This window comes from Mauremys reevesii, linkage group 26 (genome assembly GCF_016161935.1).
Source record: "Mauremys reevesii isolate NIE-2019 linkage group 26, ASM1616193v1, whole genome shotgun sequence".
NCBI lineage: Eukaryota > Metazoa > Chordata > Testudines > Geoemydidae > Mauremys > Mauremys reevesii.
Window position 1 is genome coordinate 553,710 of NC_052648.1, and position 26,678 is coordinate 580,387.

At 45.0% G+C, this 26,678-nt stretch overlaps 1 protein-coding gene across 18 annotated transcripts in view; it reads right to left on the reverse strand.

Annotated features, from left to right (window-relative positions):
• Positions 1-26,678, reverse strand: part of CPAMD8 (C3 and PZP like alpha-2-macroglobulin domain containing 8) — a 122,797-nt gene that overhangs the window by 25,679 nt on the left and 70,440 nt on the right. For 3 of the 18 annotated variants that reach the window (XR_005591393.1, XR_005591394.1, XR_005591395.1), the window contains exons 37-44: positions 25,856-25,873; positions 21,754-21,828; positions 20,808-20,913; positions 20,609-20,719; positions 19,601-19,813; positions 17,802-17,876; positions 5,143-5,305; positions 1,022-4,825 (exon numbers count right to left, since the gene is read on the reverse strand). Coding sequence is in view for 9 of the 18 variants with exons in the window: in XM_039515401.1 (XP_039371335.1) it covers position 4,825; positions 5,143-5,305; positions 17,802-17,876; positions 19,601-19,813; positions 20,609-20,719; positions 20,808-20,913; positions 21,754-21,828; positions 25,856-25,873 (762 nt within the window). In the remaining 9 variants the exon portion in view is untranslated. Of the gene's footprint in view, positions 1-849; positions 4,826-5,142; positions 5,306-17,801; positions 17,877-19,600; positions 19,814-20,608; positions 20,720-20,807; positions 20,914-21,753; positions 21,829-22,619; positions 22,719-24,571; positions 24,633-25,833; positions 25,874-26,678 lie in introns of those variants that run through there. The other 15 variants (XM_039515401.1, XM_039515400.1, XR_005591398.1 and 12 more) reach the window with 14 other exon arrangements.

Genomic DNA, 26,678 nt, shown 5'->3' on the forward strand with positions numbered 1-26,678 from the left:
CCTCTGTTGAGACCCAACCTCCCCACCACACCCACTAAAATAGCTGACCATGCCTGCAGCTGGATTCAGGAATGTGTTGCAAATGTGACAAGTTACAGCCACTGTATCCCTCAAAACAAAATTGAAGGTACCTCCTGGCAAACAATGAAGCAGAAATGGATGGGACACCAGAAACTCCTTAGAACTGTTAATACTTTGATTCTGCTGATTCGTGTATTACTGTTGCCCTCTCAGTGCTGTGCAACAGTATAGTAGGTTAGAGAAAAGCTTAGAGCCACAGCCCTGCAGTATGCTCCCCCTGTAGTATTACGAGGCAGATGTTAGTAGAGAGGAGAGGAAGACAGAATTGTTTTAGAAATCAGTTTTTAATAAAATATTCATCAGTGTCTAAAACAACCCCTTTTCTGGACTCATACTAACATTTGTGCGAAGAAAACAAAAATGTTCACAAAGCTGGGTTTTGTGGGTTTTTTTTAAATATTCTTGGTGAAAAACTAGAGCCTATTTCCTATAGGTGCAATACTCTGAATGCTGAGAAAATACCAGCTGCTGAACGCAGGAGAGATATGATGGAGTTAGGCCAAGAACCAGGGCCATCGTCACTCCACCAGAAATAGCACACATGAGAAAACAAAACTGAGCAGAAGGGGTTTTTTTAACATTAAATTGACAGAGATGTATTTCTAAATTGACAATCTACTCACAATAATGAAACCCAGATTATTGCGCATTAAAGAATCAATGTCAGCAAAGCAAGTGCTGTTGTTTTCAACTCAATTTTTAAGTTGGTTGAATCTTTTTCTATTTGTTGTCTATTGAGGCTGATCAAGAAGGGGGAAAGGAGGAATGTGTGGACAAGAAAGAACAAAATAATTTTTGCTTTAAAATAAATACCATGGTAATGATTGCTTCTGATAATATTCATGTACAGTTACAGTTATAAATACTAATTTTAATGGAGGGATTACAAGCAAAATCACCGATAACTAGAGAGAGCTATCAAGTCTAATTAGCAAAGTACCTTGGTATAAACAGGCGCTTCTGTATCTCACAGACTCACTGGAGTTTCTCTCCCCTTCATGTTGAATCATTGTCAGAGGAAAGGAGAAGACTGTCTCTAAGCATGCGAGAGAAATGGTTCCAAATTGGCAAAAATCCCAAAGCCCAAAGGAAACCCCACTGCTTGTCTGCCCTCTTTCATTCTCAGCCACCCACCCTGTTTTTTTGCTGGGCTAAAAATCTCTCTCTTCTCCCCCAAATAGCATTGAGGAGTTGATCCTGACAATGCAGATGGTGTGGACCCTCAGTGCTCTGTCCTCTTAGCTCTCTCAGAGACAGGTGTGTGACTGAGAAGCCACAGAGTCGACACTGGGTATAAGCCTGTGAATGAAGAGTGTGAAGCCCCTACCCTGGGCTCGGTGGCTTACATGGGACATATTCCCAGATGGAACATGTACTGGAACCAGCTCTTTGATGAGGGAGGGAAAGACAAGAATTTAATTTGCCTTGAAAAGAGAATTAGGATAACAGAAAATGGGGACAGTGAGTCTGGGAAAGGGAGAATGCAAGTGTGCACAATAGCTGGGCCTTCAACTGGGGCAAACATGGACTCCAATCATAAAATTACTCCCAGCAGCACCTACCTGTGGGTATAAGGCCTTCCTGCCTCATCATTGCTGGGGGGTGGGGTGGGGTGTAGAAGTAGCAGCTGCTTTTCTGTATTTGTATGTTTCTTTCCTTGGTTCCTTAAATAAACAGCCTGTTTAACTGCCACAAGTAGTTGGCTGTGGGGGAGACAGACTACAGCGTTGCCAGCATGTCCTCAGGATCAAAGGAAGTTCTACCCTTGGGGTGGAAAAGCAAATGGATGGCAGGTGCCAAGGACACAAGAAGTGTTCTGGCCAGGAGACGATGCATAGGTTCTCTACTAACCTAGAAGAGATCTCTAGCCTTAAGGGTACCAGGGAATGGTGAACCCTAGTACAGTAATTGGAATACAGGAAGCAGCATTGGCTGCTAGTTAGAGAAGGGAACTTGAAAGCAAGAGACCTGAATTTTAATCCCAGCTCTGCCACAGACTTTCAGGGAGTCCCAACCTCTTTGTGCTTGTTCCTCCAGTGATAAAACTGAGATAATGTTCACTTTCCTGCCGGATGAGGGTCAGGGTGCTGGCCACACCCAGAGCTCCTCTAGTGATGGGCAGAGTAGTAACAGGCAGTGGGTAAGGGCAGTGCCAGCAGATCCCACCGTCCTGCTCTGGGTAATAGCGGAGAGGCTTTTTTGAATACTAAACTGCTACTTTACAGTTAACAGAGCCAGGGAAGTGATGGGAGCTCGCTCTGTACTTGGCCAAAGCTTGGGGGAATTCATCCATCTCTACCCTCTTCTGTGCTGGGGGTCACACCAGCTCTGCCTGCCCAAAGAAGGTGCCCAGCAGGAGCAGCACATCATGTGGGTGGGATTAATCAGCATATAATAATTAATCAACTAAAACAAACAAACAAAAATACATAAAACACTGTTAATCTAATGAGACAATGACACCAACAAGTCAGGAAGCAAAGGGAGAGAGAAGGAGGCTGGGGATCTTGGAGCCAGGCATGAGGATCAGAGCTCCCAGATACAGGAGGCCAAGGAGCCTGGCCCCAGTCACATGGAGCCTTGCCCAAGCACAAGGGGTGGAGGGCCAAGAAGCTGAATCACAGCCATGTTATTAAGGTGACAGTTCATGTCTCACTCTTCAAGCCTTCAGGCCTTACTGAGAGTTGAGGCTGGTGCCAGCAAACAGCAGGGTTTTATTGTGAAGGCCTGATGTTTTTAAAAGAAGAAAATGCCTCTCACTGTAGCTTGCACTAGGCCTGTTATTTACCCAGGGAATAAATATTGACTTATGCTGCCATGTGTACACAATAGCCAGTGCTTGCCAGGCCAATTGCTTGCTGCAGGCAGTGCCAACACAGAGATGGAATTTAGTTTGAAGGCATTTGTTTACCTTCTAGGCAGGAATAGAGCAGCTGGTGCTTCCGCTGTGCTGTGGGGCAGAGTTAGGATGTGGTCCATTCACACCCATTAAAATCTCTACTGAGAAGTAGGCCATACACACAGGCAGGTCACGTTAGGATCCTGAGAGAAGAGTTCAGATCAGCAGGGGAAGGAGTGATTTGAAAACTAGCCAGCAGAGAGAGTCTGGAATTTATGGGCATTTCAGGAACTGAGCTGTAAGCACATATATTTGGGAAGGCTGAAGCAACTACTCAGCCCCAGCCTAAGAGACTGACACTGGAAAGTTAGGAGCCACCACAGCTAAGGAATCTTTCTCTTGCTCAGCACTCTGGCTAGAACCAGTACTTGAAAAATGGAACTCAGGGCTTGACTACATGGGGAAATTGGCCAGAATAGCTTTCATGGAATAGCTCCCTGCATGGACACTATTCCAAAATAAAATCACTTTATTCTGGAATAATCAGTGCACTCACAAAGTGCCCAAATTATTCTGGAACAGAGTGTCCACAAAGCGAGCTATTTCACAGTAGCCATTCTGGCCCATTTCCCTCTGTACACAAGCCCTAAAAGTGAACTGAATTGGGCTTTTTCTTGTTTCCTTTAATGAACAAACACTCTCCATGTGGATTGACACCCCACTTTGTGCTGCGGGGAGGATGGCAGTGGGGAGAGGAAACACTAAGACTATTCTGCAACAGGTAGATGCACAAAACTCCTTCAAAGCAGGAAGAGAGACCCAAAATGTCTCTGCTCCTGCACTTCGGAAACAAAGAGCTTTTGCTCTTCATTTCACTGCAAAATGCATTGCTTAGACCCCAGCTGTCATTGCTTAGGGCAGTTTAGAAGACAGGAGCCAAAACTCTGTGGCAAAGAGGAGGGGTCTGCATCTGCCCTGTAGCCCAAGCGCCATACAGACTGTGCACAGAAATCTACATCAAGAACACTCATTGCACTGGGATCCTGGTGGAAGAAGAGTAGAAATGGCTGGTGAAATCAGGCAAGCACTGAGAACACCATGGCCACAGGTCTCTTTTATTCTCATGCTGAAGTTATAAGGAGAGAGTAACCAGAGGGCAAAGGCTAGAAAGCTGCAGGCTGCATTTGGCAGTACTTATTCCAGCATGAATGGAGTTCAGCCACTTGACCCTAATCACCTCTATTGTGGGCATTCTTCCCAGGCAGAGTCTGCAGCCATGTCCTGGACTGTTAGGCTTTTAACTCCTGTGGAGTTCACAGATGATTTCACTTCTTTTGGAGAATGCCCCCCGTCAAGTCTGATGAACAATGAACTTTCCTTTCTGCAGGGCAATATGCTGCTGGTGCAGTGGGTGGTAGGGGGGTGGTGGGCTGGGGGTGTTAAACCTTTGCTGTGGCATACTGAGCTAAAATACATGGCTCTTATTATTTTTAAAGAAAACTCCTCAGCCATCTCTCCTCAAACAGCAAGTCAGCTGAGCGCAGAGGTCTGGACTCAGTGTAGCTCGGAAATGGTGTTGCAGGATCCTTGTAACATACTTTGAAGTGGTCTAAGGGTTTGAATTCCAGCCCCTGTTCTCCTCGCCTACACTGGGGCAGCACATTGGTCTCCCATCCTTGAAATAACTCCTAAGGGGATGCACAAAAGGCAGGAAAATTGATAGAAAAATAATGCTGAGCACCCCGTTGGAGCTCCTGCCCCCCATGAGGAGGCAAAGCCTACAATTCTGAGGGCATCAGGAAGTAGTCATCATTTGGTTTCTGTTCTGCAGCAGGTCATCTGTAGGAACAAACTCGTACAGGAGTTGATTCTGAGCCTCTTCTTTTTATTTTAAATTATTTATTTCTGTTGAAGAGAGAATATAATGAAGAGAAGTCATTTCCAACTCTGCAGCAGTGGTGGGGCTAGGCAGGGACAAGCTTAAAAAGTCCTTTTGAATTTACAATTTATGTTAGGAACTGACACTTCTAGGCATGCAGGTCCCAGCTGCCATCCCAACACTAGCCTGACCTGCAGCTGCTCCTCGGCCAAGGCAATTAGCAGAGTGAGTATCAGTATGCCGCATCTGCATTATTTACACTCACTCTAGACCCACTGTCATGTTATACAATATCAGAACTTGATTAAAAAAACAGAACCTCCCCCTCACATCTCTGTCTCACCATTCTACTGTAGTCACCACTTCCTGAATCTTGTCCACTTCTCTCAGTGTGCTGCTTGCTGTTGTCAGCTCTGCTGCAACCTCAAAGATGTCAGCTTCAGAAGCATAAGGGTCGTACTCGTAAGAGTAGTAGGACAGGTCTGACTGGAGCGCAGGGCCTTCCTCTGGTTGAAAGGAAATAAGAAGAGCCTCAGATGGACACTCTTGCAGGATATGCCTTAGCCAAAGGGAGCCTGCCACAGACAGCTCTTCTGCTTCTCAGCAGGATATGATGGATACTGGGGGGAGTGGGGTAAGACATGAGAGGAAGCATGTTGGTCAGTCAGGGGAGCCGAACACCTCATATCTCTCACCAGCAGAGGGGTAAGTGTATGCTGACAACCCTGCACACATCTGGGCCTATGTTACAGCACACAGGCCATTAAATGGTTCAGTCCCAGACTACAAACAGTAGAGCTACACTGCATCAGGATTTTCTATATTTCCTCCTTTGAGTTTTGGATATTGGGGAAAATAAGAAAGAAAGCTTGGAAAAATTGCTTTTTAATTTAAAAAAAAAACACTAAAGCTATTTGTGTTTATTGTTGGCTGTGTGTAGGCTGGGGTGGGATGAGGATGAGATGGCATACACACATTGTGTGTAGGGTGCTCATTCTGTGAGGGCATGCAGATCCTGCAGAAAGAAGCAGGTGTTTGTTTAAAAAAGTTCAAGTTACTTAATTACAATTTTTTTTAAAGTTGAAAGTTCCTGTTTCAGGTACATCTCTGCTCCCTGCAGTTCCCAGGCCTCCAGACTGAAGATACTGCTCCATCACAGGGAAAAGGGGAAGAGAAAGGCGCAATCCCCACACAATTCAATAATGGGATTTGACCCAGCATCTTCTCACATGTATGGGGCAGCAGCAAAAGCTTCAATGGCTGAATCAGAGAGTTTTATCTTCTGAAAACTATTATAAATTAAGTAGAGATACGGACTGATCTATTAGTTAGGACCAAGGAATGGGACTCAGGGTCCCCTGGCTCTGTAGCCAGCTGTCCTACTGACTATCCATGTGATTCTGAGCAAGTCACTTCCCCCCTCTCTGTGACTCAGTTTCTGCACTGGTAAAATGTGGAGAAGAATACTGACCCAGCTGTGTAAGATGCTTTGAGATTATCAGATGAAGGTTACAGTTTTAAGTATCATTACTAATAAAAACAAGCACTAAGTCAGCTTAAAGTCAGTGTTAGATCAATACACTTTAGAAGCAGCAAAGAATCCTGTGGCACCTTATAGACTAACAGACGTTTTGCAGCATGAGCTTTCGTGGGTGAATACCCACTTCTTCGGATGCAAGTAGTGGAAATTTCCAGGGGCAGGTATATATAAGCAAGCAAGAAGCAAGCTAGAGATAATGAGGTTAGATCAATCAGGGAGGATGAGGCCCTGTTCTAGCAGTTGAGGTGTGAAAACCAAGGGAGGAGAAACTGGTTCTGTAATTGGCAAGCCATTCACAGTCTTTGTTTAATCCTGAACTGATGATGTCAAATTTGCAGATGAACTGGAGCTCAGCAGTTTCTCTTTGAAGTCTGGTCCTAAAGTTTTTTTGCTGCAGGATGGCCACCTTAAGATCTGCTATTGTGTGGCCAGGGAGGTTGAAGTGTTCTCCTACAGATTTTTGTATATTGCCATTCCTAATGTCTGATTTGTGTCCATTTATCCTTTGAGGTTTGTTGCATGGATTGGTTCCTGAGCTGCAGTTGCTGGTGAGATTATGCTTCAGGTTGGCAGGTTGTCTGGTGTGGGATCATTGTCCAGGATGGGTTGTAGATCCATGGCCAGTGGAGTCCTGTTGGTTTCTTTCCTGCTGATCTGTTTGTACTGTAGTCTTGAGAATGCTTGGTGGAGATTTTCACCACGATTTCAACAGCTTCCACCCCTCCATCAACCTCAGCCTGGACCAATCTACACGGGAGGTCCACTTCCTAGACACCACGGTGCAAATAAGTGATGGTCACATTAACACCACCCTATACCGAAAACCTACCAACCGCTATGCCTACCTTCATGCCTCCAGCTTCCATCCCGGACACACCACAAGATCCATTGTCTACAGCCAAGCACTGAGGTACAACCGTATCTGCTCTAACCCCGCAGACAGAGACCAACACCTAGAAAATCTCCACCAAGCATTCTCAAGACTACAGTACCCACACGAGGAAATAAGGAAACAGATCAGCAGAGCCAGATGTGTACCCAGAAGCCTCCTACTGCAAGACAAACCCAGGAAAGAAACCAACAGGACTCCACTGGCCATCACATACAGTCCCCAGCTAAAACCCCTCCAACGCATCATCAGGGATCTACAACCCATCCTGGACAATGATCCCACACTTTCACAGGCCTTGGGTGACAGGCCAGTCCTCGCCCACAGACAACCTGCCAACCTGAAGCATAATCTCACCAGCAACTGCACACCACACCATAGTAACTCTAGCTCAGGAACCAATCCATGCAACAAACCTCGATGCCAACTCTGCCCACATATCTACACCAGCAACACCATCACAGGACCTAACCAGATCAGCTACACCATCACCGGTTCATTCACCTGCACGTCCACCAATGTAATATATGCCATCATATGCCAGCAATGCCCCTCTGCTATGTACATCGGCCAAACTGGACAGTCTCTAAGGAAAAGGATAAATGGACACAAATCAGACATTAGGAATGGCAATATACAAAAACCTGTAGGAGAACACTTCAACCTCCCTGGCCACACAATAGCAGATCTTAAGGTGGCCATCCTGCAGCAAAAAAACTTTAGGACCAGACTTCAAAGAGAAACTGCTGAGCTCCAGTTCATCTGCAAATTTGACACCATCAGCTCAGGATTAAACAAAGACTGTGAATGGCTTGCCAATTACAGAACCAGTTTCTCCTCCCTTGGTTTTCACACCTCAACTGCTAGAACAGGGCCCCATCCTCCCTGAATGATCTAACCTCGTTATCTCTAGCTTGCTTCTTGCTTGCTTATATATACCTGCCCCTGGAAATTTCCACTACTTGCATCCGAAGAAGTGGGTATTCACCCACGAAAGCTCATGCTGCAAAACGTCTGTTAGTCTATAAGGTGCTGCTTCTACAGAACCAGACTAACACGGCTACCCCTCTGATAATCAATACACTTTGTTCAAGTTCCTAGAGAGATTGGTTTATGGATCTGGATTGCTTGTCAGCCAATCAGATCACAGATTTTGGATTGATCGTAGCAGGTACATGCATCCAACGAAGTGGGTATTCACCCACAAAAGCTCATGCTCCAAAACGTCTGTTAGTCTATAAGGTGCCACAAGACTCTTTGCTGCTCGTAGCAGGTAGTGCTGCTGGAGCTCCTCCCTCCCTCAGGACCGTCCGACTGACCTAGTAACTAGCTGGAGTGGGGCATGTGTAGCTAGGGCAAGACTCTCCATTTCAGCTGACTGACAAGCTACAGAAGAGCTATCAAAGGATAAGAAAGGGATGGAACCTTCAGGAATGAGATTGGGATGTTCCCTCTACCCTATCCTAGATATCAGACTCTCATTTGGGAAAGGTCACTCACTCAGCATGTTTCCCATACTATCATTATCTACTTTGGGTGACCTGCAAGGTGTCCAGAGGGTAAGAGCACTGCTGAGGCAGACAGCTGAAAACATTCCAGGATATAATATGTCCTTATTTCCAGAGCTGCTTCTTTCTGCTGCAGTCTGGACCGAGTTGCTTAGCCTCCCTATTGGCTTCACTCATGTGACTACTCCAATCCAAGCCCAAGCAAACTGCTCACTTTATTCCACTTGCTGCAGGGAGGGAGAGTCCCAACATAATATTTTGTTTTATTTAACAGGAACCCTCTCCAAGGCCTTTGAAAAATGTTTGTACTCCAGAAATAACAATCCTGAAGGCCTTTTCCTACCACCTTCCACACCCTCCCAGCAGCATGCTCAGCCCAAAGGCAAGGGACCACTTCCCTGAAAGGAGAATCAGTCTCCATGCTCACTCTTTCTTGGCCTCCTCCATAGGAGAACCTGCCAGATCATGAGATCGTTCTATGAATAGATGAGTGCTGTCCACCAGAGATGGAATTAAGATCACAGTACTCACTCCTCCTAGGAATGCAACATTCAATTCAAAGCAAAGATGAAAGGCCAATGTTTCCTGTTACACACAAACTGCTCCCCCATCTCCAAATGTTTGTGCCTCAGCCAATGTTTGCTGCACACTGATGGGATGAAAGTAAAAAATGGCCCCTGGCCAACCCAATCAATGCTAACCAGTTAGTCCTCCTGCAAAGAATGTTCCAGCCAGCTGGTGTCATGGTGTGGCTCCAAGGGGAGTAGAGTTCATTCCTGAACTCTGGAGCTGGCTGGGAGGCAGTGTCTTCAGCACCTGGGGCTGGGAGGTTTTATAGCGGCATCAGTGGGCTTTGGAAGCAGCCCCAGACAGCCCAGCTCCAGCAGAAGGAGGGTCAGAGCTGCAGAGGCAGGGGATCCCTGGGACTCACAGGACTACCCTTGTTACTTACTTTACATCAATGTGACAAGCAACGTAGAAAAACCAGTCAGCCAGAAATGGATGCTAGGTACTTACAGCCAGGTTTGCAACAAGGACCCTGACGCAAAAGAGATTACATTTTAAATAAAAGAGTATATGGCAGGGAGCTGAGGGACAGGACACACTAATGGAGCATGGAATGTTAGGCGGGTCTTGGTGGATCCATGCTGTTCATTTAGATTTTCTTCCTACTGTCCAATTTGTCAGCAGTTCCCTGAGGGAAGTAAGGTGATTCAAGTGTGTATGCCATTCCCTAATGCCTACCCCAGACAATTCCTGCAATTCTCTCCAACATAAGAGAAAATATCTGTGAGGCAGGGATGATCCATCTATTCATATGTGCCAGTCTGCAAACACATTTCTTTTCTAAAACACAGCAGAATAACAACCCTGGTCCTATCACATCAGTAGCATCAGCTCCATGGCTTGGGACAGTTACTACACAAGACAGGATCTGGTGATGCACAGGAACTCATTCTCTGGCTTTTCAAGACCACACATTTGCTGGGGTAGTGCAGCTGATGGGTTTATTGAGGGGACGATCGTACTCATGTAAGCAGCTGTTACCACATCAGGAATTCCACTGATGTGAATGGGACTGTACTCCTTTGAGTACATTTGCCAGAGTGAGCCCAAGTACATTTCCAAGTTCCCCAGCAAATGAGCTGACAGGGAATTGGGTCACATTGTTTCTATCGCTGGGGTAACACAGTCAAATGCTAACAGTGAAATTATCACTCAGGCCCAAATGGAGTCTGCACAAGCGATACAGCAAATGCACAAGTACTGCAGACAATATAAATGCCACGAAGCTCTGCAATAAAATGGCACTTCCTGGTGATTAAGTCTGTACTGAGTCCATTCTTCCCTACCCACCTGAAACTTGATTTGGCTCCTGGAGTTTTAAATCCCTTTAGGAAATCACAGATTTAGACACGGATCATCTGAACTTGCACTAGAGCCCCACAACACCTGAGCCAACTTAAACCAATCACATGCTTCATCACTAACAAACCAATGAGCCCAAATGGGACGGGGGGAGAGTAAGGAGGGATTCATTCACTTGTTGAACTTTGAGTCCGTTAATGCGTGGTTGGTTGGCTGACCTAAGATGTGCCCAGAGGATTATTTAGAGTCACATGCTATTTGCTTTTCCTGAAGCAGGATTTAGCTTGTTTTATTTTAAAACGTTCACTCTGCCATGACAGCTCAGTGCAGAGAAGCATCTGCTTTCCAGGAGCTTCCTGTTTCTTACTGGAATGACCAAGGCACCTGGAGATCCTGTGACACAGTCAGATGCAATTGTTTGTGTTTTAATGTACCTGTGCCTATGGTGAGCAGAGGGGTGCACATTTTAGACATTCAAATAAATCAGACACCTGGCATAACAGACCAGGTCATCTGTGAATTCCACCTCTTTTGCCTTAGTCTATAGACCATGTGGCCAGCAGTACCTTTGTCAATAGTATAGTGACACAGCAATGTCACTATAGTTAAGGTTGTGTCATAACTTTTGTTTAAAGGTCAACCTTTCTAAGTCCTCTAAAAATCAACATGCTTAGATCCTTTTAGAATTGGTTTGTCTCAGGAGAGTGCAGAGTATGACTAGTGACCCAAACTAGGCGTCATTAGATCTAGGAGTTGCGGAGATATAAGTACCCAAAATATAGCCATTTTTCAAAAAAGTTTCTAGATTGATTTTTTTGTGGAGACTTAGAACAGAGCCAGCACTAGGCATAAGCAAACCAAGCAATTTCTTAAGGCCTCAAGCAGCTCAAGGGGGCCACCTATTCGCTTTTTATGATGTGTTGTGGTGAGGGGTCCCAAAAATATTCCTGCTTAGGGCCCCAATGAGCTAGCACTGCCTCTGAGTTAGAGGCCAAACTATTGTGCTGATGTGGATCAAAATCCACCAGGTTTTACCCAAGGTAAAGCAAGGCACTCACTAAAACTCTGGGGGACCCAAATTGAGAATGATATTTAAGAAAATATACATTTTTTACAGTCTGCATACACCAATGCAGAAAAACAGCTGGAGGGTTTCCCACTATCTGATGTTTTAAATCTCAACTCTTGTAAGTGCTCTAAAAATCTAAATGATTACTTGGATTGCTTTGAAATTTGGTGTGTCTCACTGTGGCATGGGGTAACATTAGTAATCCAAATTTGGGGTCATTTGATCAAGGGGCTCCTGAGTTACAGGTGTTCCCAAAAATGGTTTCCTTCTGCTGCCTTGCACTGTTAAACTGAGAGGTACTATTGACTTGATGAGTCACAGACCTCATTGAGACTGATGGCTCTGCACTAACCCTTCCAGTAACACAACATAGGATATGTGAATCACAAGCGCCGCGTCCTCTCCCCCAGAGAAAAGGAATTTTGGACGGAGTGGCCAGAAGTCGCTGCAATGTGTGAGTCATGGGTGGCAGTTTTATTTTGGGATGAATGTAATCAAAGTATTCAGGAGAAAAAAAATCAGACATGTGAATGCTTCCTGGGAGGAGAGGAGTATTAGGGGGCAGAGGAGTAGGGGAATAGGGGGATAAGGGTTTGGGGCTGCAGTGAGGGGAAGGGGAATAAATGCAGATGAGAGGCAGGGCAGAGGAGAGAGGTTGGTGGCTCAGGTGAGTGAGGCATGAGGATGAGGGGGTCTGAAAGGAGATGTGGGGGTGAGTGGCAGGGAAACTGGGGGGCAGTAGGAACAGGGGCACCTGTCAACCCCACATTCTTGCCCCACTAGGGATCTGGATGATAGGCAAGCCTTAGACTGGCTGTTTGAAAAACTGATACTTTACTAGCTCCACAGGGGGAGGCAAGTGGCTAGTACCTGATCTCAGCACAGATCAATGTGATGTTTCCAAAGACAAACAGCACATAGGATTGGAACTGACAGTGCAGGTACCTTGATCGCTAAGGGGGGAAAAAAAGTGTTGCCAATGTGTAGATTCTAGGCAATTCCTAGATCACAAGGTTACAGAAGTTTTCAGGAGAGCAAGGAGTACACCATGACATGGGGACTGCTAACTGCAGGCTGATTTGAGTGGATGCCTGCACTGGCATAATATTTTTCGCACTCGGCAGCAGTGACTTAAAAGGTGGTGATTTATCTGATGTTGTGATGACTCACTCAGGCAGAAATGATCTGGGACTTATTTCTGATGTACACCTGATGTACTATGTATGAGAGCAGATTTGGACCACATCACAGATGTGTGTCCAGAAGCTGTGATAGCTTTCATATCGTCACTGTAGCAATTATTCAGACACTTAACCAAATCAGAGAAAACTATCAGTAGGTGCTGGAAGAACATTAATCAGGAAATTGGAGGGTTCATGGCTGACTGGAAAATGTGGACTATCTGGCATATAAACATTACAAGCGCTGACACCTCACTGTTCTTGGAGAGAGGGTACATCTATTGGATAGAGCTCAGAGGATCTCTTTCTCAAATATAAAAAGTCAGTATTTTGGAACATATATCCTGTCTGTAATTTGTCTCACTGGCCTTGTCACAAACTCCACCCCCCACACCCATTTTGACACATGACCAGGAACACCATTCTACAGTAGCTGTAACTGTCCTTCACTACAGGCAATGCACGCAAGTTGGGTTATTGGAAGGGGGAAATAACAGCAACAGAAATGTTTGCATACCAGGGAGTGAGGACTTCAAGAAGATATGGTCCCTGCTTACACTGGGAGGCCTGGGTACAGTCGTGGGGAGGGGGCCAGGTTGGAGGGGAATGGGTTAGTGGCAGGGCTGGGGAGGTGGGCCAAAGCAGAGAAGGTGGGGTCCTGCTAATGTGTACATGTGTGGGGTGACTAGCTGGCTTGGTATGATGGTACAACTACCTAAATGATTACTAACTCCTATCAATGACATATTTTCCTGTTAATAGAATCAGCAAAGAATCCTGTGGCACCTTAACCGCAAACAACTAATTAACGCAGAGTTAAGATTGCTTGGTGATATGTTGTTGCCTTGTAGAATGCTGAGTTGAGCAAAACTCAAACTTCTGAAAACCAGGGAACACAAAGTTAAGGTTGCCCATGCAGTGAGGGGAGGGGGAATAAATGCAGATGGGTGGCAGGGCAGAGGAGAGAGGTTGTTGGCTCAGGTGAGTGAGGCATGAGGCCCATGCACCCTTAACTCTGCCCTCTTTCAGCATTGCACCAATTTGCCCTGTAGATACATATACCTTTACTCTACTAACCCAACAGTTGCTGAAATGTACAAGCTCTTCATCTTCTCTTACAACCTGTTATTCTCAGCCACAGGATTCTACCTAACACTACTAAAGGATAAGGCGTTGGTGAGACCTCATTTGGAGTATTGTGTGCAGTTTTGGTCTCCCATGTTTAAGAAGGATGAATTCAAACTGGAACGGGTACAAAGAAGGGCTACTAGAATGATCCGAGGAATGGAAAGCCTGTCGTATGAAAGGAGACTTGAGGAGCTCGGTTTGTTTTCCTTAACCAAAAGAAGGATAAGAGGAGATATGATTGCACTCTTTAAATATATCAGAGGGATAAACACCAGGGAAGGAGAGGAATTATTTCAGCTCAGTGCTAATGTGGACACGAGGACAAACGGATATAAATTGTCAGTCAGAAAATTTAGGCTTGAAATTAGACGAAGGTTTCTAACCATCAGAGGAGTGCAATTCTGGAACAGCCTACCGAAGGAAACAGTGGGGGCGAAGGACCTCCATGACTTTAAGATTAAGCTAGATAAGTTTATGGAGGAGATGGTATGATAGGATAACGGGCTTAGTCAATAGGTCAATTAAGTGCCACACTGGTAATTAGTACAATGGGTCAATGAGAGGATATTGTTAGCCTTTTTCCAGAGGGTATGGCTGGAGAGTCTTGCCCGCATGCTCGGGGTTCAGCTGACTGCCATATTTGGGGTCGGGAAGGAATTTTCCTCCAGGGTAGATTGGCAGTGGCCCTGGAGGTTTTTCGCCTTCCTCTGAAGCATGGGGCAGGGGTCGCTTGCTTAAGGAGTGGGTGGATCGGCTTATGTGGCCTGCATCTTGCAGGAGGTCAGACTAGATGATCATAATGGTCCCTTCTGATCTCAAATTCTATGATTCTATGATAAAAAGGAAAACAAAACAAAACAAAAAAGGTTGCCCATGCCACCTTCCAGGTGCACCCTTCAAGCAATGTCTCAATATGTACCTAGCACATAGTATGAAAGGTTAATGTGACTATAAGATTCAGGGGGTCCACATCCTGGTTTACACTCACACACATGGCCAATTCACCAGAAAGAATGCCACACAGGTACAATTTATGAACCACTTCACAGCCTTTTACAACTCCATTACATTTACTCACAGGATACCATATCAACCTACACTTTCACTTACTCATAATTAAAGCATAAGAGTCCTTTTATATTTCACCTCACTGCTGACAATATCCTTTGTAATAAAAGCCTTGTGCCCTGCTACTGACATACTCTACAAAATTTTGCAAAGAAATGATGCATACTGCATCTTGAATGTGCACACGTATTTCTTCCCTTCTTCACATACAAGAGGATGCAAAACATACATCTCCTCTCATCACAATCATAGCTCTGTCACACACCTCAAAGCAGTCCACAGATCTCGCAAACACACCTTTACCAAGCAGAGTTAACTACTGCCTGCACTATTTAGTACAGCTTCACCTGACACCAACTACACTCATATTACCTGGAGTTCATGCAGATAACAAATGCTTATAATGCTCTCACACCGCAGCTCACTACTGACAATACTCTTTGTAATAAAACCCCTTCCCCTGCTAATTATATAACATACACAAATCTCCAATGAAATGAAGAATACTGGATCCTGAAGATACACATGCAGCTCTTCCTTTTGCTCACATGCATCAGAGTCTAAAACATATCTCATCATATCATAATCACAGCTCTGTTACATGCCTCAAAGTAATCCACACATGTCCTCATATCACAGACACACCTTTACCAACAAGATGGGGGACAATGGATTAGCATTCATGACGCATCTCCCGAAAGTAACCAGTTGCAGCTTGTCTGCAGTCTGAAGAAACGGATGATCCAATGAGCAGACAGAATTCAAGGATTACCACAACTCTCGGTCAACCGATCAAACAAGTTCCAGACAATGATTCTGAACCAGTTTTGTACCAGAAATTGAATTTGTGCTGCAGCAGAATTTTGGTGGCGTTTTCAACACAGTCCACTGTGTTAATGTGGGCAGCCACAAACCATGACACACACTGTTGAGGACTACAAAATGACTCAACTTCCTAGAGATCTTCGTGCCTTTAATACTGCTGATAAGAATGCTGTGGCTTGGCTTGATTGGCTTGCATATGCCAAATAAATAAACCAAGGAGACCCAACCACTGCCTCCACCATTTAGTGTAGGTATGACTAACACACTGATTGCACATGGAGTGCAAATAATTCCCATTGGCTACTGCCAGCTCCAAGGGACCAGAAAAAAGGTAGGTAGGAGGGGCCTTTTTTGTCCTTTAATAGATGGTGTCCTGTGGGTAAGAGTAAATGGGCTGTGAAAGGAGATGAAGAACTTGTACCTTTCAGCAACTGTGGGGTTATCAGAGTAAAGGTATGTGTTAATGGGGCATTTCTTGGTTTTCAGAAGTCTGAATTTTGCTCAACTCAGTATTCTGCAAGGCAATAACATATCATCAAGGAACCTTAACTCTGCATTAACATAGTTGGTTTTTTTGCCATTAAATAGAATATGTTTCAGTGGTTTTTCCTCGTGTGAATGTTTTAAAGGATTCAGATGCAACTGGAAGAAAGATACAGAGCAGACCAGATTTACACGGCTTAGAAAAACACAAGCATCCATCTCACTTACTCTTATGGAGAATCAATTGATTTATGCACTACCAAAATCCAGAAAGAGAGAGAGAGAGAGTGAGCATGACACACACTGACTATATCAGTTTGCAACTCCCCAGGTGAGGTCACCTGTGGGAACACTCAAAACAGAATATCCACCATGTTTATATATTTTGAAAGGCTGCCCAGTAGCTTTTGCTGAGCAGAGGAAGGAAGGGCAGGGAACACAAGGGGGCTGGATATATTCTGGTCTGAGCCTCAGTGTCAGGAGAACATGGAAGAGGGAGGGGGACACAGCTTCTGTCTATTTACTTCTGACTCTACAGAAACTATTTGTTTTGCTGATTTGTTGGGAGAGTTTGAGCCCAAGGAAGAATTGTTAAGTGGAAAGCAGCCAGGAAAAATCCAGTCCAGTTTATTTACTAGAAACGGTGTGAAACAACTACTCTATTGACCCACCTCCAATGCTTCCTCACAAGATTTATTGTAACTCCTGAGCAAGTTTGACATATGAATCTTGGGGGAAAAAAACTTCCCATAAATAAAAGCACCAACTGAAATGAGCAGCCAGCTTCCTCAATTCATTCAAACCCAGTAAAGGGGCAGCTCCTTCTCACTCCCCTTCACCTTGCACTTATTAAGGCCATTTACCCCAGACAGAGGCTTTAATAACAGGATCAGAGCAGCCATCTGAAAAGTTTAACAGAATAGTTAAGGATAAATTTGATTCAGCTGCAATCTCCAGAGTTCCTGCAAATGGTCCAGCTGGCGCGAAGTCCCCCTGACTCATTTGCTAGGACAAACTACACCAGTCTGATCTCAAATGGGAAGTTTTCAGTTTAACACTGCTAATGAGATGCTATGACAGCTGCTGAATACAAGCTCCCCATATCCCAGGGTTTGGCATTCACCTGCCCCTCTCCATACATAACTAGCTGCCACTAAATCTCAGGTTCCCATGTGCACTGGAGGCAGCACACAGCACATGTTCATTTTTTCAAAACGGGACAAGAAGAGCTAGGCTCGCATTTGTGCATTCATTTGGCTTACATTCTCCTACCTTCTTGCTTTTTCTAACTTTTGGATTTTCTACCTAGTTTTTGCTTTTTTTTTTTTTTTTTTTTTTGCGCAAAATGCAAAAAAATTACTTGAGTCACTTATTCTTAGTGATCAGCTTTAACCTTATCAAAGAAAAAAGGGTCTTAGATCAATCTAAAGACAAGACAATACCTGCAGGAGTTTGCTGAATGCTAGGCGGCTCAAATCCATGGAAATGTGTTTCTCTTTCTTCTGGCAAATTCTTGGCTGTAGAAGAAAATGATACAATTGCCACAATGTTGGTTACAGAACCACTAGAAAATGTTTCAGTTCCCCATGATTAAGGGCGAAGAAAGTTCTGGATTTTTTTTTTTTTAAATTGAAGGCAGTGTCTGGGTAAATGTTCAAATTTCACAGAATATGCATGGCTGCCAAGTCCACCCCGAATTGTTGCAATTTTCCACCAGAGGGGAGTTGGCAGTAGGAATTTCCATTTCTGCTTCCTCTCTGAGACTGTGGCTGCTTGTGGATGGTTAGCGGGCCAGCCCTAACCTATGGAGTGTAGAGGGGACAACAGGATGTCTCATTAACAAACCAAGGTGAGGAACACCACCTGGGTGTGGAGTGAGAGCCAGCTCAGCATCTGCAGATGAACCACATGGTGCCAGCCCAGCCCACGGCAGGGATTGGAGCCTGGCTCATTCTGTCCTCAGCTCTGGCCCAGGTCGCCCCTCCTGCTTCCTCTATGCCCTGCTGTGGCCCTCACAGCCCTTGGGGAGACACCTCAGTGCCATCTGGAAAGGAGCTGAGACTGGAATCAATCCCCACGCTGTAACCAGCACAATATTCAGCACTGCCACCACTTAGAACACAAGCAGGTGTGTGTGTCGGGGGGCCCTGCCCCAAGGGGATAGGGGTGGTGGGATGGATCCGCCTCAGCTCCTAGCCAGCTGGCACAGTGGTGTCTCCCTAGAGTTGCCAATTCTGATTGGATATATTCCAGGAGGTTTCATCACAATATTTACTCTTTAATTAAAGATTAATCTTTAATTCCTGGAGATTCCAGGACAATCCTGAAGGGTTAGTAACCCTATGTCTCTCTTCCAGGCCTGCAGGGGCCACGGTGAAGAGGGCCAGGCCAGGGCTCCTAATTGCCATGTTGTCAGTGCTGACTCGCTCTCCCCGCTGGGCATACAGGAAGCAGCGGTTGGCAGCTGGCGCTGAGGGTGAAGCGAGCCAAGCCCTGATCCTTTGCCCAGGCAGGACTGGGCCGGACCAGATGGCACCATGTGGTTGAATCTACACACAGTTGGCTCTCTCTGCTCATCCAGGTGGCGTTCATCACCCTGCCCATTGTTGAGAACACCCACCTATCCATCACACCCACCACTTCCCTGCCTGCCTCTGGCATGGGCATGGCCTGCTAATGCCCCATGAGCAGCTGTAGCCTCAGTGGGGAGGTAGAAGCAGGGGTATCCATCTCTGCTTCCTCACTGTTGGAGAACAAATCACAGTATTGGGCTAATTTGGGGATTTCTGTGCAGTCCATGAAACCATGATTTTCACAGTGCCCTACCCATCATCCAGCACAGTTCATCAAATTGCCACACTGCACCTGATGAAAGCACATGGGAAATCTTTCAGAGATCTCTCACAGGGCTCATTTATATCTGGAGACATCACTCTGGATGAATATAAATGGAGCCACTGAAATTCCTTGAGGTTCTTTTTGACTGGTTCTTTTGTCTTTGAGATATGCAAACCCAACTGTGACCATTTCACCACAGCAGGAAACTGCCAACTCTACCGAATGCAAGGACCAGCTCATGTGTAGCAGGACAGGGAGCTACCTTTTCACTTTTGGAGATAGAGTTCAAATCCTCCACTTGTCCACATCAGACACAATTTAATCAGCAGACTTTGTTCAGGAGAGGTTGTGGACTGCCTTGGCTAACTCGTAACACCAGAACAGGAATCGGAATGGAACTTACAGGCAGAACATTGAGACATAGGGATCTGCTCTATCCTTGTATTATTCCTGCAGGATGCTACCTCCATCTGGCAATGGTTCTGATAAATTATCCCATCTGATCCACACACTGGCTCCCCATCATAGCCACAGTCCCGGGAGCACATGCACTGCTCAAAATACTCATCTTCTAAACAGCCAAAAACATTGTTGCATGGCCCAGAGTGAACAAAACCTGAAATGGAAGCAGGAACATCAGAAGCAAAGGAAAGAGGATATTTTTATTGTTTTTTCCTTGTGTTTCCTAGATTGTAATAAAAATTCCCTTCAGCTTCTCAACAGGAGTTTATGAATTTACTGAAGCTGTGGGAATAGACCAGCCGCTCTGGAAGAGCAGCAATGGCTGTAATACTTCATCTCTGTATACAGTACAGCTGCCCCTTTCCCCCCCGCACACACACACCAATTTGTGCATCACATGGGACAGAAAGAAATAGGTAGTCTTGGAAGAAGTTATTGTCATGGCGGACACATGAAACTACTCTGTCTTGCTACATAATTAACTTGTGGAACTCTCTGCCACAAGTTGTTATTGAGGTCAAGAACTTAGGATAAAAAATTGCAACGTTTATATGAATGAATAATAGCAGCATCCACAATTAAGATTAAGAAAATTATAAGGGACATAAGGCTTCATTTTCAGTGCATAACCCAATCAATAACTGACAGATCGGGAGGAAACTTCCTTCATTAGAAGATTATTCCATAATTGTACATTACTTGTCCTTCTGAAGCAATATGTACTAGCTACTGATGGTGACAGAAGACCAAATTAAATGCATCATTGGTCTGATTTACTGTAGTCGTTTCTATGCTCATCACAGGCATTTAAAAACTACCCACTACTGAAGCCTCTAGACATTGAAATAAACCCTTTTTAAAGCCCCCACTCTCAGTTCTGAATTCCCAAGCTATACACCTTTTGGATTCCGCTTTCAGAGATTGCCAGCTCATCTTTGCTGCAACTTACCAACCCAATGACTGGCTGAGCTTTCCACCTCATTACACGTTGGCCCATCACAGAGCTCCCGAGCCAGTGGGCTGTTTTCACTCACATTGTAGAAACGAGTCGCTTCAAAAGCTACAGAGCAGCAAGAATGACAAATTATAAACAAGCCATGCGGCTAGGGCTTTAGCATTAGCAAAATCCAAAGACGAACAGCACATACCTGGCTCATAGTAATCATACACTTTGATGGGGACAGGGGCAGTTTTCCCAACTATATACTCTCTGAAGGCTTGAAATTTTACACAGGTCATGCACTGGCTAGGAATCTGCACAAAGGGCATAAGAGTTTTAGTTTAACATAGTCTGCAGTTCTATGTCAGTGGAGTAAGCCAGCTGCTTACTGCTATACAGTGTGCACCATTTAACTCAACTCTCACTGTGCTAGATACCTGCACTAACCAAGGTACCTTCCAGTACCAAGCTGTTTACTGTGCTGAGACAAGTGTGGCATAGATAGATAGATCAATAAGATACAGGTCCAGCTGAGTTCTGTGTAAGGCACATCCTGCACTGGGGGCAGTGTGTCAGTGCCACAAACTCAGCCTGGCAGCTGAAACCCAAGCTGTGTTCTCTGGCTTGTGCATCAGCATCGTCAGTCATAAACTGTTCTGCAAATGGAATTTAGTTAAAGATTCTGTTGCTTATGAGCAAGGCAGAAAAGACAACAGCTCCCTCTCCCAGGTGTGCACTGATTTGCAGGTCCGACTCCAAATACTCATTGCAAATGGACCTGTGAGTAAAGGTCCTTTTTTACATAGCCCTTTTGGTGATTCTAATGGTACTTTAATGTCAGATTATCTTGTGGTTAAAGCATAGGATTGGAACCTAGGGGAACTGGGATCTATTTTGACCTCCTGTATGGTCTGGGGCAAGTCACCTCCATCTTTTGTGCCTTGGTCTCCTGCCAAAAATGTGGCACGATGGCTGCCTGCCTCAGAAGGGGTTCATGAGGCTTGCCAATTAAAGTTTGTACTGAGATCCTCATCTGCAAGGAGCTACCAAAGGCAAAGTATTCGTTATTGTTTTATTTAAGCCTGATCCACTGATCATTTCTCTCTCCTTATCCTAACATAGAAAAATAATAAAGTCATACACAAAGTCATTACCTCGTCAAAATAAAAAAGGATTTTTCTCCCATCAACTTCATATCTTTTTAATCCAGTTTGCTTGTTCATTAATAACTGGAAGGAAATTAAGAGGTTTATCATAAACTAATTTTATGGAAAATATTTTGCAGTAAACAGAAAAACAAAGCTTTCGAAGTGCTTAGGAAACACCTGATCAGAACCTAAAGAAAACACAACTTCTCTCTGTTGGAAAATTACCTCGGAGGATGAGGTGGTGGTGGTGCAGCAATCAGAGTCACAGGAGCCTCCAGATAAACCAGGAGGAAATTAAGTTTGTGTTTTTCTGATGCGATCTGTCTATGGTGTGAAGTGTCCTGTGAGGTGCAACATGTTACAGTGCAGCACTTGCTAGTTACTGGGGGCCATGCTTATCCCCACAGGAACTCATCTAATATTTCATCCATAATCTAACTGAGTAGCTCCTGAATTATTTTCAGTACCAAGGCTCATGCAGGACCCCAGACATCCCAAAACACTTGCTAGAGTGCAGTCTCTTGTTTACACTTCCTCAGTCTGCCAGGGAATTATGCTGATGGACCGCACTGGGTATTAAAGGCCCCCTCCCACCATTGCTGCTGGCTCAAACAACTCAAAACATTCTTCTGCCAGGAAAATTAATCCTTACATTTGAAAAGAGCAGCCATCTGAAAGAGTCCTTGGCACCCTCCCATGAGATAAGGCGGTCAGGCCAAGCCCCTACTATTCACCTTCTCTACCTCTGGAGCCACAGGGAATCACAGTACACATTGTGCTAGTCAGGCACCTACGCTTATTCTGCACATGCTCATCAATTACTGTACTGTGATGATCTGCACACACTGGGGATTTCAGAGCAAGACCCACACCTACAGTGCTGGCTCCCTGAAATCCACTTCATCTGGTGTTGTTCATCAGTGTCCCCAGAGCTGTTCTCCCTGTGCTGTGAGTGCAGCAGGATTACTATCCTTATAGAAAAGTTCAAGAGAATTTATCAGAAAATAACATGACTATTGAATGAATTCCACAGAAACAGATAATTATATCCCTACTACAGAATGCTATAGGATACCTCAAAGGTCCATAGAAAGGGTCTTGCTCCCTATTAAATTCTATAGGTTTTAAAAACCATTTCTAATCAGATTCCTATTAAATCCACTGGAGTGATGTCCAGTGGATTAAAAGAAGTCTGGATGCTTGGGTTCTATTCCCAGCTGTGCTCTATGTGATTTTAGGCAACTCCCTTAACCTCTCTGTTGACCCATTTGTGATATGAACACAATATTTTTCATACAACTCTTAAAATACTATTCCCAAAGTGCTTTGAGAACCCAGGATTAACACCCAATGGAGAGGAGGGCAAGGCATTATTATTATTTGTTAAGAGATACAATGTGGGGCTAAAAGCACATGCACTGTAATTCACCCAACCTGCTACTAATATTTTTAGCTGTGAATTTCTTTAGTGTGCTGCTCAGAGCTGTAAAACTCTGCACACAGCTTCCTGCTATTACTGTAACAAGAAAAAGAACATGTGTTTAAGTCCCACACAATATGGAAAGGGCCAATTTAATTTGTCCGTATAATTTTAGGGGCCTGGTGGTGGCTGTTATTACTCAGCTATGGATGGCTGCAGACAGCCCTTTTATGAGGGCTCGGTGAGACTGGCGCCACCGGGAAATGCTCTGCTCAGCTAAAGTTGCATTTTTTTGGTGAAGTTTCATATGCCAGCCTGTGGTGACCCCTGACCTTGTCGACACCAAGCACTATTAGGAGGATTTGTGGCTACACAGTAAGGGGGGCTGCCTCTTCATTAACCATCCCCATCCCCAGAGCTCTGTGGGAATCCCCTCTGTGCACACTATTCCCTTGTGAGTGCAAACACCTAACGAGGAAACCTGATCTATAAAAACCCCTAGGACATGGTGGTGAGTGCATGGGATGGGGGAGAGAGTGGGAGCAGCAAGAAAACACATAGATAGGAATGTCTTGGGTCTCTAATGACAAATAAAGTGGTCCAAATGAGAGGCACATTTGGGGCTATGTGTTAAAAAGAGCAGCCTCCTTTTGTAGGCACAATTTGCACGCACATTTTGTGTCACAACTGAACTGCAAGTGCATATCTGTGCAATGCCTCCAAGTGCTACAGGTGTGAGAATTGAGATCTCCACCTACAGTTCATTTTTGTGGGTGCAAATTGCACCTGCAGAAAGGGAGACTGGGCCACAGACCTTTGCAAATTGCTCCTGAAGGAGTTATATCTTCTAGCTGCATGACTCCTATTATCTCCAGTGGGAATCACTCAGCTGCAGCCCCAGAGAGGGCTCTGGGAATGGACTGCTCAGCACCTTTTCCCATACAAACAACTTTTTCCCCAGACAGGAGTGCTGTCTGCAGAGTGTTTGGTTCACAGAACTTGCAGACTGGTTGAATTTGAATCAGCTCCTGGGCAGTAAGAGCTATGCAAATCGCAGTGCTGCTTCCAAAGGCAAGAGGATGGAGCTGCAGGGAGTTAAATCTCTCTCAGCACAGATTATTCATGTTCTGGGTGCTTCATGGGTTCACTCTCCCCCCGCCCCCCCCAAGCAATGGGCAAAGAAAATTATCTGTTACTCTATGGAACCAGAGTCTTAAAGGGCACAACCCTCCCTCCATCCCCAAACAACAATAGACCATTGGTGAACTGAGATCCTTTACTGCCTCCCCTCCCTAACAGAAACCCTGGGGGCACTGGGAACAGGGGAGATCAGATCTAGGGAAAGAGGAGATGGGAAAGGCCACCACAAACACATTTGTTTATAGGGAAGAAGCAAAGACAGACCTGTGTGCCCAGTGCTTGAGAAATGCCTGTTTGTGCCTAATGTGTTGGAGAGATCATTCAGCTGTGACAGGGGAGGGATATTAAAAACTCTCATTAATATCTGGGAAGCATCATGTGCATTTAACAATACATCCAGTGTGGGTCAGTCTTTGACCCCCTCCTATACTCCGGCTTGGATATGTTCCCATGTTGTTCTGTTCTGTCCCCCAGGATGCAAGTCAGCATTTGGAAGGGAGGCCTGCAGCACCTCGACATTGGCATGAGGGTGCTAAATGGGACACCCGAATCTCTGAGGTCCCACCTGTCTCAAATATTCTGTGGCAGATTTGTGGTGCAGTGCCCAAAGCTTGTTATGACCACCCACTGGAAGGCTAAGGCCCTTCTGACTCATCCATCATTAAAGCACCTGGGTGCTTAATAGAACAGTTAGCAGATGAAGGATATTGGGGCATAGAGAGAAGAAGTGACCGGCTAAGATCACACAGTGAATCCGTGGGGGAACTGGGATTAAAACTCAGGAGTTCCTGATTCCTAGATCAGTGGTTCTCAACCAGGGGTCCAGGGCCCCCCTGGCGGGCTGTGAACAGCTTTCAGGGAGTTCATCAAGCAGGGCCAGTGTTAGATTCACTGGGGCCCAGGGCAAAAAGCTGAAGCCCCTCCATGCAGGGCTGAAGACTAGGGCCCTGAACTCTGCAACCTGGGTCTGAGGTCAAAGCCTGGGCAATTTATCTTTGGGCCCCCTGTAGTGTGCAGCCCTAGGCAACAGTCTTGCTTGCAACTCCCTAATGCTGGCTGTGGCTTTTATATGCAGAAAAAAGTTGTTGTGGCACAGGCAGGCTGTGAAGTTTTTATTACTTGTTGGTGGAGTCTTAGAAAGAAAAAGCTTGAGAACCCCTGTCCTAGATCATGGTACATCCACTCTGGCGTTAACCACACATAAAACTACTAGTAAAGCTGGCTTTATTCAGAATGAGTGAAATTCACCCTGAGCAGAGTGCCAGCATAAACCACTAAGTCTTGATGGTGTGAGTACTGAACAGGCCCTGCGCTGGCCCTCTGTTCAGGAGTGGAATTGTTCCTACCTTAAAACTCTTGACCTATAGCTGTGTGCGGAACAAACCTCAATAATTCATTCCCTCCATGTATTAGAGAAACACCTGGCTGGCACAGCCATGAAATCAGTCTAATATCAGAACACAATTCTCTTGGCCAAAACCATTCTAGGATTAACTGACACATAAACTGACACATAAACCCATTACCTATAGGCAACATATGTATTACCCACACATCCTCTGCAGCCTGTGAAAAAGAAGCAGAAGAGAGGTTCAACATTACTATCTCTATAGCAAGGACTCTAGGGTTCCCCACAATCTGACCTGGGTTTTCCTGCACGTTCTACTCTGCTTTAGGCATTTATGATTGTACCACTTGTTGCAGGGGAAAGAGAGAATCCCAGACTCTGGAATTAGCCGGTAAGTGAAAGAAAAATTAATTTTCAAATGCATATATTTAAAACACAGCAGATTGGGGATTCCAAGGGTGCACACACACTGTATCCTGCTACCCATATTGACAAAACCTTTTCCATTTTCTTTTAAAGTAAATGCTCCACGCATCATAGGCACATATATCTGCACAAAAACAAGTGTACATGCTCCCCTAATACATAAAAGGTCAAATTCTATTCTCAGACACTAACAAACAAACAATCTCACTGGCTTCACTGGCAGTTATGTGTGAGTATCTGAGGGCAAGTTTTGACTCAAACTGCAGCCCTCTGAAGATGCACATAATGGCTTCATCTTCACTGGGGGGGAAAAAGATGCAGTCTCAACTCAAGTTAACTAACTTGAGGTACAATCGTAGTGAAGACAAGGCAGTATGTAGTCTTCATGTGAGTTAGTAAGTCAAATTAAACTGTCTTGTCTTCACTAGAATTGTACCGTGTTAGTTAACTTGAGTTATGAACACAGCTTTTTTCCCCCCACAGAAAAGACAAGGCCATTAAAGGAAGAGGTCTGTTGTGTAGAGAAATTCCTGATTAGCTCTTTTGCTGTTTCTCAGAGATAGCATGTTAGTTTCTTTTCTCTCTTCAGATAGAGCA